This window comes from Bubalus kerabau, chromosome 12, assembly GCF_029407905.1.
Source record: "Bubalus kerabau isolate K-KA32 ecotype Philippines breed swamp buffalo chromosome 12, PCC_UOA_SB_1v2, whole genome shotgun sequence".
In the NCBI taxonomy this organism is placed as follows: Eukaryota; Metazoa; Chordata; class Mammalia; order Artiodactyla; family Bovidae; genus Bubalus; species Bubalus kerabau.
Window position 1 is genome coordinate 54245715 of NC_073635.1, and position 12434 is coordinate 54258148.

The 12434-nt window shown below is 48.2% G+C and overlaps 1 protein-coding gene across 1 annotated transcript; it reads right to left on the minus strand.

Annotated features, from left to right (window-relative positions):
• Positions 1-5941: 5941 nt before the first annotated feature.
• Positions 5942-12202, minus strand: POU4F1 (POU class 4 homeobox 1). Its single transcript, XM_055541863.1, has 2 exons — positions 11818-12202; positions 5942-11106 (listed from the first exon to the last, which is right to left on the minus strand). The coding sequence occupies exons 1-2, from the start codon at positions 11938-11940 to the stop codon at positions 9964-9966; spliced, it is 1266 nt and encodes a 421-aa protein (XP_055397838.1). The 5' UTR covers positions 11941-12202; the 3' UTR covers positions 5942-9963.
• Between the last annotated feature and the right edge of the window lie 232 nt (positions 12203-12434).

The window sequence follows — 12434 nt, forward strand, 5'->3', positions numbered from 1 at the left end:
ATGATACCTAAATGAACATCTGATTTTATATTTTCTCTATCCCTAGGTAACACATGAAAAGAATGGAACTTTTAAATCTAAGTGCCTCTATGTTTTCCTCTTACTGCTATTTCTGAGAGTTCTGACATTTTAAAATCAGTACTTTCATTTGATTTCCCTAAAAATTCTAAGTTTGTGGCACAGGACAAACATATTCACTGCTTCAAGAAAAAAAAATCTAAATTTTTCTAATAGACTTACTGTACTTTTTCATGTATGCCATCTCCATGTTGAGTACCTAAGATTGTGCAAACTTTCTAAAGTATTTATCTAACTGAAATTATTTTAAAATATTCAAGGGGCAGAGATAATTGTAAATAAACCAGAAGTGAGCAATAAGGGAGTTTTAAATGTTTTCCTATTTCCTCTCTTCCAAAAAGCATTACTTTTTGCACCCTGTAGACTCTGCAATTTCATTTATCATAAAGCCAGCTTAAAAGAAGGGATAAAAATGTAAACAGTTTACATGTACTATCAGAAGAACTAAAGGTGGAGCAAACTCTACTGTCAGTGCAGATACACACTGATAAATTATATATTCATTACAAATTCTCTAGACACCTCCCTTTCTGGCCCCCCTTCTACCCCCTAAACACTCATTTGCCTCATTCCACCTCTCCTACTACTTTTAATAAAGTTTGTCTACAAAACAAACTTACGTAGCAAAAACAACTTTTTGTATCAAGAGTCTTGCTTACAAAAGTTTTGCAATAAAGCAAGTCTAAATAGGACTCTCCAGGTAAAATTAACTTCTATATTAATAGAACTAGATACTATTCAAGATCTTGTGGTAGGGATTTATGAACCATCTTTAACTTGACAGAAAAGAAATCTGCAGTGGATGAGTCTTTAGTTATTTTCGTTCATTTTTCAATAAGAAACACAAATGATGGGGGGTTTTAAATGCTTTCTCTTTCCCTCTCCCCCCTCCCCCATTACTTTCATTCGCTCCCTTTCCAAGGCCCACTTCTCCCTCTCCAGCTCTTTTTGATTAATAGATCCATGTGGCTAACGGCCTGACATATGGTGTTCGAAGCAGCTTGAGATAGTACCTTAGGCATCCCCTACGGCCATTAACATATTAGGGGCTTATGTGCAGTCAGACAGTCAGACCTCATCTAGAGCCTTCGTGTTCAGAAAGGCTGCACCCCAGAGCTGTTTGATAGAGAGTTTCAATAATGCACCACTCTTCAATTTTAAGGGAGTTGCTCCTGGTGCTGAAACTCTGGGGCAAAACCAGAAGACAGTTGAGAGATATGACTCCACCACACTCAACAACAGTAAAAAATTGTGCTTAGTACAATACAGTAAAAAAAAAAAAAAAATCTGTTTGTATAGAGATATGCACGTGGAGACGCAGCTTCAAGCTCACAAACACGCACCAGCTCCTGAGTATTATCAGCAAACAGGCAACATCAGCTGCTTGGATTTATTTTGTTTAAAGTCTTCTTTATACTGGGAATACCAACAATACAATAACAGTACAGTTACTGATAGAGACGATTCAAAAGTGAAAACAAAATACAGCATAATGTTAAGGAAAGGAACAGCTCTTAATCATGTAGCTTGGTATTTTCTTCTAGTAGATGAAATTAAGTGCATTTTTACATCTGTAGCCTTGAAATAAGAAAGGGGAAGATAGTGATGAAACTTTGGGTTTTAAAAGATGTGATTATATTTTAAATACAGTTGCAGATCAAATTCCTGGAAAGATTACTATTATTGCTCTACAAAACCTAAAGTTACAAAGTCTTGACAATAACTCTGAAAGGTGGAGGAAGCCTCTAGGATGTACATATATGTGTAAACATATATATATATATATACACACACACACATAATGTATACACGTGTGTATGTATACAATTTTGGCGAGGGAGATGATACTCAAAATCAAAGCAGGCATCCCACTTGAAGCTTATTTAATTCACTTTAACATCGTAACTGAAGCTTGAAATTCCCTTTACTCAACGTTCTTCTCCTTCCAGCCTCCTGCTGATAAACCGCTGTACCCCTTTTGAACTGTACTCTGGCTGTTTGCTTGGCAAATAAATGCTGTTCCGCCCTATTAAACCTTTTAGGTAGTTTCATCTTCGGATTTCTCAAATACAGAGCTAATAAGGAGGTGCTTTGATGCTGTTTTACTTTCAAACTATAGCCTCGAGGCGTTCAAACGCGCAAAAAGGTAACCGAAAAAGTAAACTGCCACGAGCAAGACGCACCCTCCCTTTCAAAATCGCTCCGACCCTCTGGAGCGCACTGCTTGGCAGCCGAAAATCGCCTGTTCCCGTGCAGAACTGCGTCCTGTTGGCAGCCCCCGGGGTTCTGAACCCGTGCCACGTAACCCGGAGGATGAGGAGAAGGGGAAGCACTTTTAAGTTTAAAAGCCCTGGGATTCCTTGAGGGATGGGAAAGACAGGAGGCAGAAAAGGCAAAGCTTCCCCAAAGTTGATTCCAGACAAATATCAGACGGGAAGTGAAGATTAAGAAAAGGCAACCTGTTTAATCACTCCGTAATCAAACTTTTGCATAAGGCGTGGCGACAGAGCTACAAGAGCGTGTTCTTAGGCGCTAAATCTGCTTTCAAACCTCGGGCTCTGATTACACTTTGGAAGGAAGACCCCGGCGCGTACTAATGCCTTTCACACATTAGATTCCCCTACAAACGCAGACACGCGCTCGCGCGCGCCAGCGAACACACACACACACACACACACACACACACACACACACACACACACACACCTCTTAGTTGAATATAAGCAAATGAAACAATTGAAACCATATCTGTTTTCTTTAAAACTGGGATGAAAGAGACACCCCCTCAAAGGCGTCATGGTTCCTCTCATTTAGGTATCTTTTCAGAAGACATTAAAGCCCCCGGGAGATTCCTCTGCCCAGAGTCAAACGGATCCTACCTGCTTTTTAAAATGCCTGTTTTTTTCCATTGCTAACTCATAAAATACATTTTAAGCAGGGTAGCTGAGCTCCAGTCTCAGCCTCAGACCTCCTTGTCACATTCTGCTTCTCTTTCTTTCCCTTTCTTTCATCACAACGCCTTGGTAAAGTCGCGTAAGTGATCAAAATTAACATAAATCATTATTAGTTATTAGGATTTGCTCTAAATTACACTGTGACTATCGCACCAGCCCCATCTGCCGCCCCTGCTCTCACAGCAATAGATTGCAGATAAAATAAATGTCCTTACCCCATTAGAAGGTTCCTGTCTCTGTAGCCAAAAGCCAAACAAAAGCAATAAATACCGGGCTTTTTCTCTCCACTATTCAGCTGTGACTCTTTTCATCAGCTCTTCTTCTAGAAAAGCTCGATAGCTGCCTGAAAATATTGCATTTTATATCACCAAAGGGCGATTAATATTGCATTAACTGTATTTAACATTTTTTTTAAGCGCGAGTACTCTACAATGAGTTAGTTTCCATTAAGTACAGGGGGTATCAGAACTACTGCAAACCACTTAAGATATCCGTATAAACACATTATTTGTCTCACACTTTGTATTTTTACATATATGTAATGTTAGAGTGTAGCGCGCGATGTTTGAAGTAGAAGAAGCCGTGCTAATGGTCTGCTTAAAGGATTCAGACGCTGACTGGAGACAGCAAGATCCCTGCCTTCATTAAATGTTTATTGTCAACACTTGGAGGGGGCGGGGGTGGGGGGGTGGGAAGAGACTCGTGCAAGAGAATTTCCAAGGTTGGAAATTGTCAACACTTTGTTTTATTCTGGTCATGCCTACAAAAGTTTGCATGCGTTATGCTGCCCTGAAGCCAGGCATCAGAGCTACCAAACTTTGGTTTGCAATTCGATTTACCTAATCAATGCAAGGAGTCTGCCTCTCTTTCTCCTGCATCCCTCCTTCGCCACTTCTCTCCAGGCTTCCTTACTTTCCCTTCTCTTTTTCCTATCCTCCCTAAATCGGAGAGAAGCGACCTCCTGGACACTCGTGTTGGGGGCAGGGGATGGGAAGCAGGCGCTCCTCGCCCCAACTCTGGGGCTCAGGAACTGAACACTGGTCCCTCTACTTGAGCTTAGCCAGCACCTCTAGGGCCCAAAAATTTCATCCTCCGTGTTTCAATCCAGAACTCCACAGAATCCTCCGGGACGAATGCCGAGCGGCCAGCCTTCCTTCCGCGCCTGGTATAAATTCCTCCCTAATAAGGTCAAATTAGTAGCAGGTCTTTGCTGGGTGCATCCTAACAGCAAAACAGAGACCGAGTCTTTATTGCTCCCCGTTCTTTTACAAAAATGTCGACCAGTTTTGAAAGTTTTGCGGTGTTTAAGACGTCTGTTGACTTTAGGCAGACGGTGGGGAAGGAAGTCTTTTTAATCTCTGTGAGAGACTGGTCCATTGCCCTATTCTCGCAGGACGCCCTCAGAAGCACTTACAGGGTGGGAAAGAATATTCTGGGGGCGCTTAATTATCAGCTGCCGAACTCCAGCGCAATTCCCAGAGGTGATTCTGCCCACGCACTGCGCATGCGCTAGCTTGGCGGGCCGGGTGCACGTCCGGAGCGCGCCGGGTCCGCCCGGCGCTCCCAGCGGTCCGCGCCCTGCCGGTCACGCCTGCGCACGCGCGCCGGACGCCGGGGACTCGTTCGTTTGACCTGCTCGGGTCATCCACACGGCCTGGCTGAGTCCCGGCCGGGGCGCGTGGGCGGTGGCTCTCCCGCCGTCCGAGAGGAGCTGCGGCCTCGGGCATCTGGAAGCCTCGGGACCCGGGTGGCGGCCGGCGGCGGAGGGGCGCAGACTCAGCGTACCCTGGGCGCTCGGCCGCGGCCCGCACACCTCGGGCGTTGGGATGCCTCACGCGGAATGCCCGGGTGGAATGAGTGTTTCTAGGGAGAACGGGGACCTTGCCTGGTTCCGGGGAGAGTGGGTCCCCTCCGGGCTGCAAATTCTGACACAATCAGCTCTGCCTGAGGTTTGAATAGGTCCCCGCCAATGCGCCCGCTGCAAAGTTCAGCGGGAAGGCTGACAAGATGCCGTAGGGGGCTGGAGGGGAGGGAGCGGCATCACGGGGCCGCCTCTGAAATCACTCCCGGAGCGAGAGGAGCGTTTGTCCGCTCGCGTTTCGATGCCCTGCGGAGCCACGGGATTTCGAGGAGTGGGGGAGGGAGGGCTGCCAGTCTCCCACCAATCTGACTAGACAATTAAGAAAGTTTTTAATTAGCTTCTTGTTATCATTCATTTTATTAATTTCCAGAACTCTCAGGCCATGAATTATTCAAAGGACAAACCGACCCGAGCCGTGCCGGGCGCCCCCGCCGCACGTTTGCGGCCTGGCTCGTGCCTCGCCGCTTGCCCGCTGCCCCGCGAGGGCTGGAGGCGGCCCGGCCCCGCCAACCGCGGTGGCACAAAGGTTTGATCAAATATTAAATAACGTAATTATTGCGACAAGACTTATCTCGCAGGTGGGAAAGAGGTCCCCCCGTGAGATTTAGAATTTGGCTGCTATTTTTAAAAAATCAATTAAGCTTGCGTTATCCTTTGAAACCCAACTCTCAAGGACTGGGGCTAAGACTGCAGCGGCAGGAACACCCATCGGCTCACCCAAACCAGAGTAATTGTGATCATCACCTTTGTCACCTCGCTGGCCGCCATGACCTTTTGAATGGGGTGGGGAACGCTGCTTTTAGCCAGGTCAAAAGTCACAGTTCCAACTTCAAGGATTAGAGAATGAAAAGCCCACCCAAGTGAAAGACGGGGTAGGGATGCTGCAGATAAGATTGGCAGGAAAGACCAGGGCGACAGGGCAGGGAGTTGAGGGCGGGAGCTGGCCAGATGAGTCCTGGACCCAGGGTACCCTGTCCTCCTTTGGCGCAACCTTGTGTAGGAACGGGACCGAAGTCATCTTAATATCACAAGAAATTAAACATCGATAACAGTCACGGCAGTGAGTGCCTACGGTTTATTTATGAGTGTAATAGAAGTTGAGAGCAATTTCAGAACACGCATTAAACAAAAATCTATTCAAAAGTTAGTTGAAGCGTCTTAAGGACATCATTATCTAGACCGACACAAGGAGCGGGACCCAAAACTAGAACTGGGTAAGAGGAAATTTAAAACGAATGGATGACTTAAACGTAGCAGATGCATTTTATGTTTACTTTTCTTTTACCCTTCCTACTCCACCTCCGCCTGGATTTCCTGAGAGGCTGAAATGCAAACACAGCACAATTTTCCCACTCTCTCCAACTTATTTTGAGATTATTTAAAAGAACCACCCACTATCCCACTCAACGACTGGTGCAGGAATTCGCTTGAAGTTCTGCTCTTCAGAACCAGAAAACTTTGAAAGGTTAACTACCACTGAGTAGCAAGCCATAGCACTCTCTCCAGGAGGACATTTGTTTGCTTGTTTGTTTCTTAATGGATTGACAGTTAAAGGTATCTTAGACTAGTCTTATTATTCCTTGGGACAGTACACAGATTCACTTACGAGAGGGCAAGGCATTTCTTGTTTTGCACAGTTTCCTACTATGTAAAATAGGAAACTCTGCAAAGCCTGTATTTTCATGATCTGTTTTATTAACATAATATTGTCTTCTTTGTATTTGGTAAAGATTTTACTTAATACAGAACAATGCTCAGGTTCTTATTACATACATTGATCATCATTATATAATACAAATATATCTGTCTGCAACATTTCTGTTTGGGGCAGACTGATTAAAAAACAGCCTTTGTAAATCTGTTTATTTGTTCATTCCTGGTTTTCCAACAATGAGATCTGGTTATATTTTTCTATAAAATAACATTAAAAAAACATGCATTTTATTTAAAACTTTGATGACATTTCAAGTTAATAACAGAAACAAATCAATTTTGATGGAAGAGATCTATTTTTAAAAATACCTCTGCTTTTTTTAAAAAAACATTAACAACTGTTTAAAATCACAGCTTTTAAAATGTACTTTTTTTTGAACATCAAGCATTTTGTTTCACAGATTTGCCAGTGAAATTAAAAAGATTTGGCTAAAGTGGGATGACTTCAGAAGATATAAGCCTAGCTATTAAGAAACTTGATACATTTGGCATCTGATCTAGTCCCAGGTCACCAATAGGGAATCTCTAATCCCTCCGGAGCAGTAGGTGGCACACTAAAGTTCCAAATGAACAGAGGCATTTGACACCATGGCTGGACAGATCAGTGGATGGTTTTTATTTATGTTAACCTCCAAAGAAAAGTTATTTAGTTACAACATCTTCTTTGAAACTTTTTTTTTTTTTAGGCTAGAACGATACATATAAACCTCCAAATGCCTCTGCCCCTGAATCCTGATTCAAATATTTTGAAGGTGCCTGGCTATTTATTACCTTCCACCTCTCTGAAGTGAGGGCTGTGCTTGAAGAGATTCTGCAGTTAGAAGAGGAAAAAAAAACAAAAAAACTTTGATAAACACAGACAACTAATATAGAATTCATTTTATTCAAGAGCACCACTTTCACATGAGTTATCTTTAAGTGAATTCTGATTCAGCAGAAAAATACATCATTCTCATCCTTTCCCCTCTTTTCGCACCCGCCCCCCAACTTAAACATCCTCCCCTTCCCTGTATTTTTGGTTGAATTGAGTCTCATTTGTTGACCGGCTCTACTGGGACTTGGCCCAGTATAAACACAAAAATGCACCCAAATCATAAAACTGTTCTTCTTTCAGTTATGTTTTATTTGTAACTGTACTGGGACATATCTCTCTGTTGTATTTTGGTGCACAAAAGTGGTTCTGATAAGGGAGGAGGGAAAGATAATAGAGCAAAGACATAACCAAGGAAAAAGCTCAGCAGACATCCATGGACAGGTAGATCAATCCGTGAGGCATTTCAGGATTAACACTGGCAGTTTGTAACCACTGTGTGAGTGTGTGCGTTCAAGAAAATATTTACAGTAATCTTCCTTTTTTCCTTTTCCTCTAAATTCAAGAATATGACAAGAATGTTGTGTTTTCGGTGAAAACAGGCAGTCGACTGTGAAATCACACTATCCACAAAACGGTCTATCAGAAAGCTAGCCCAGTTTAGTGCTCAGTTTCAAATGCATAGAATGTTTGCGCTGCAAACAATGATATACAACGTAATTAAATAAATAATGCCTAACCAGAGTGAGATCTAGTTGTGTTTCTTCCTGCACCTTTCAGATCATGCATGGTTTCACTCTTTCTTATCTGTTCTCAGTTTTTTAGTTCTTATTAAAGGATGGTAATAAACCATCTCCACCCAGTCAAGATCAAGGGTGTCTTGTGCACCAAGCAGGCATTTTACCTAACCACCTTCAATTGTTTTCTCTTTTTAATCCATCAGCAGTTCATAAAGTACCTTGATTATTACTATGAAATACTATACATGATTTTCTATTTGGGAGACTGATAGTGCAAATTAAAGTTCTTGCTACCCAACATTTATCCCCAGCAATAAATTACTTTTGGATAGTAATAATAATGAAACAGTTGTTCTGCTTCCCCCCCTCCCAACATGCAGACCCTTTTTGAAAGAAATGGAGGGCTTTAAACCTGTCTTTCTCTCATCTGGGATTTAGCTGATTTTCTCACAGCCAAGTCCTGCTCCAAGTGAAAGCAGAATCTTCTCACTATTTCAATGATTTCATGTTCTCCAAAAGAGAAGGGGACCTAGAAGAGTAAGATGGGTCTTGATCTGTGGAGAAAACGGGTCAGAGTATCTCTCCTACTGTCTGCTACCCCATCAATCTATTTGAATCAACAGAGAGAAAAAAAACAAACAGTAGTTTAAAATAAGCCACTTAGAAAAATAAATAAAAGGGCAATCACGTTCTATGAGTGGAGGGAAAAGCTTATTTTGAAATGGTCTGTTTTCTAAATCTTAGCAATAAGAGCACATATGGAAAGAGAAAAACCTGGCTTCAATTGTTTTATTTTCCTAAATAAATATTTATTTCAGAGCCTCTAAAATTCTGCTTCTTAGTCAGCTCTCTCCCTAAAGACCCTCACCGACCAATCAGGCCACAGGAGTATATAGGCTGGGTCACTGGAAAACTTGGATTTCACCTAAACAAGCAGCCACTACCCCCACCCACCTCCTTCCTTTCAGCTGGCCTCCCACTTCCTTTCTGGCAATGGAGAGCAGTCACCGGAGGAGTCTTATTGAAAAAGAAAAAATAAATCAAAGAGGGTTTGGATGGGGTGTAAGACTTAGAGAGAAAATTAAACACGGAGACAGAACAACTAGCTTTGCTACCCAGAATTTCACCTTCGGGTTCGTTTGGTTTTTTGGTCTTTGACTCAGTTCATGTGCGTAAGGTTGGGGCGGTGGTAATAATTGTGGTGCTCTTTTTTTCTCTTCCTTAGGGTTGTGGGGTGGGGGGGGGGATGGAATGAAGCTGCAGAATACGGCTCTCTGGAGTTACATTTCTAAAGTATTTTTTTTCTTTGCTTTTGTTCTGTTTTGTTTTAGTTTGTCTTTATTTGTCTAGTTTTTGGTGGTTGGTAGGTTTTTTGTACATTGTTCCTTGGTCCCCAGGATATTCTGATAAGTGTCTCTGGTCAAAAACAGTCCATTTCCCTACCCTTCCCGTCTCCCCCCACCCTCACCCCAAGAACCATCCTGCTCCTCAAACCCCCTTCTCCAGTCTCCTCTTTCCTTCCCCCCACTCCTCCTCCCCCAAGTGCTCCCCCTTCACGTCCAACCTACTCTCCCGCATACACACTGGGCACCCAGTCCTTTAGGCTGGGGAGGGTAAGGACGGGGAGAGCAGAGGGGAGGTGGAGAAGGAGCGCTCGAGGAGGGACTCCTCAAATGCAAGCAGGATAACGGCCGCTGTAAATCCGGGGGAGGGGGGGTGATGGTGGTAAGCAGGCTCGGGGAAGGCCCCCCTCCCGGCAAAATGCCCCCAGCTCTGCCCCGCCCGGTCCCTCCCATCTCCCCCCCCTCAGTAAGTGGCGGAGAATTTCATCCGCTTCTGCTTCTGTCTCTGGTTGCAAAACCACACCCGCACCACGTTCTTTTTGAGGTCCAGTTTCTCGGCGATGGCGGCGATCTTCTCGGACGAGGGCCGGGGCTGCACGGCGAAGTAGGCCTCAAGGGAGCGCTTCTCGGGCGCGGCGATGGAAGTCCGCTTGCGCTTCTTCTCGCCGCCGTTGAAGAGCTCGGGCTTGTTCATTTTCTCGCGCTGCGCGCCCTCGGCCTCCTCCAGCCACGCCTGCAGGATGGGCTTGAGCGCGATCATGTTGTTGTGCGAGAGCGTGAGAGACTCGAACCTGCAGATGGTGCTCTGGCTGAGTGAGCCCACGCCCGGGATCTTGAGGTTGGCCAACGCCGAGCCCACGTCGGCCTGCGTCACGCCCAGCTTGATGCGCCGCTGCTTGAAGCGCTCGGCGAACGCCTCGAGCTCGCGCGGGTCCGTGTCCGAGTCGCAGATGGACGCCAGGCCCGCCGCGCCCACCACGGCAGCCGCCGCCGACGCCGCCGCCACCTGCCCGGCCGCTGCAGCCGCCGCCGCCGCCGCCGCGCCGTGGTGGGCCGCCGCCGCCACCAGCCCCGGGTGCGGCAGCCCCGACGGCATGTTCATGGCGGCCGCCGCCGCCGGGTGCGACAGGTGGCCCAGGCCGTGCATGTGCGGGTGCGGGTGCGCCGAGCCGCCCAGCAGCCCGCCGCCCGGGCCCCCGCCGCCGCCCCCCGGGCCACCGCCGCCGCCGCCCCCAGGGCCGCCACCGCCGCCTCCAGGGCCACCGCCGCCGCCGCCCCCCGGGCCGCCGCCCCCCGGGCCGTCGTGGGCGCCGCCGCCCGCCGCGCTTGCGCCGCCCGCGCCGGCCATGAGCGCGAGCGAGGGCGAGGAGATGTGATCCAGCAGGTCGCCGGGCTCGAGCGCCTGGTGGTGGTGGTGGTGGTGGTGGTGGTGCGCGAGCGGCACGGTGGACGTGGACGTGCAGGGCACGCTGTTCATCGTGTGGTACGTGGCGTCCGGCTTGAACGGGTGGCTCTTGCCTTGGGACACGGCGATGTCTACAGCCGCCAGCGCCTCGGCCCGCGCCAGCAGCGTTTCGTCTAGGCTGGCGAAGAGGTTGCTCTGCAGCTGCAGGCGACACAAACCAAACCAAAAAAACAAACAAACAAACAAACAAAAACACAAAACAACAACAACACAAAACAAACCAAAAAAAAAAAAAAAAAGCAAAAACACGAAACAAAACCACACAAGCCAGAAAGCACAGCGAGCCAAAGGCAACACACAAAGCAACCAAAATAATAACAACGGGAGTGGGGATAGTGGAGACCGGGAAAGACAGAATAGGGACACATTGGGGACGAGATAGGGAGTCAGATGAGAAGGGACAGGAGTGTGAGGAGAGGGGGGCAGATGCAGAGGAGAGAGGGACATGGGGACACATTCCGGGGACGGGCGTGAAAGACGAAAAAGGAGGGGGAAAGAAGAAGAAATGAAGATGTAACTCGCAGCCGGGGACCCGTGTCACGCACCCGAACACGAACAGAGACCGCCTTTCCAAGGCATGAAATCAACAGAGAAAGTGGAGGGAAGTCGAGAGACCTGGCCCCAGCGCTCCCCACTCCGATCGCCGGCGCCCGACACGGAGGCGGAGGCGACGGGAACCCGACATTAAGCGCCACGGTACAAAGCCTGCCTCGCAGCGGGATTCTTCTAAAAATCCCCGCCCGCGCATCCCCGCACTGGGATCTGTGCACACATCAGCACCCGACATGCAGCGTCTCGGAGACGGGAAGGGGGCGGGCGCGCGGGCCGGGTCCGCGGGCTTGGGGCGCTTACCGGCGGCGTGGGCAGGCAGGCCCGCCGGATGGCCTCGGAGCTGGAGTGCAGCGACGGGTACTTGTGCTCAGGGAGCGTGGGGTGCATGGCAAAGTGAGGCTGCTTGCTGTTCATGGACATCATCTTGATGGCTTAGCATGTAAATCCACAAACACTCCGAAAGTCCGCGGGAAAGTGCGCACGCCGGCTCCCCCGGCCTCCCTTCGGAGGCTGCAGCCGCGGCGGCTGGCGGCGCGGAGGCGGCGCAAGCGCCGGGGGCCGCTGATGCTTCTGCCGCCGCCGCTCTCGCCCTGCGCTCCTTTTGACCGCGCAGATCGCCGCGCACCGGCCTTGCGATCCCACTTCTCCGCGAGCTCTAGCCCCGTGCGCCGACGGGATGCACTCCTCTTACACCTGAGCCCCAATTCTCGCGGCCGGTCCGGGGAGCTCTCGCGAGAGCTCGCGGGCCAGCCGCGCTGACAGGCATCAGCTGTCTCCGTCTGTCTGACGCGCGCTCTCCCTCTCGGCGGCGCCGTGCGTCTGCGCGCGCGCACGCACTCGCCGGGCCGCGACCGGCGCGTGGGAGCCGCTCTTATAGTGACCACCAGCTAGGACAGCGCAGGTGATGCACCTGTAGC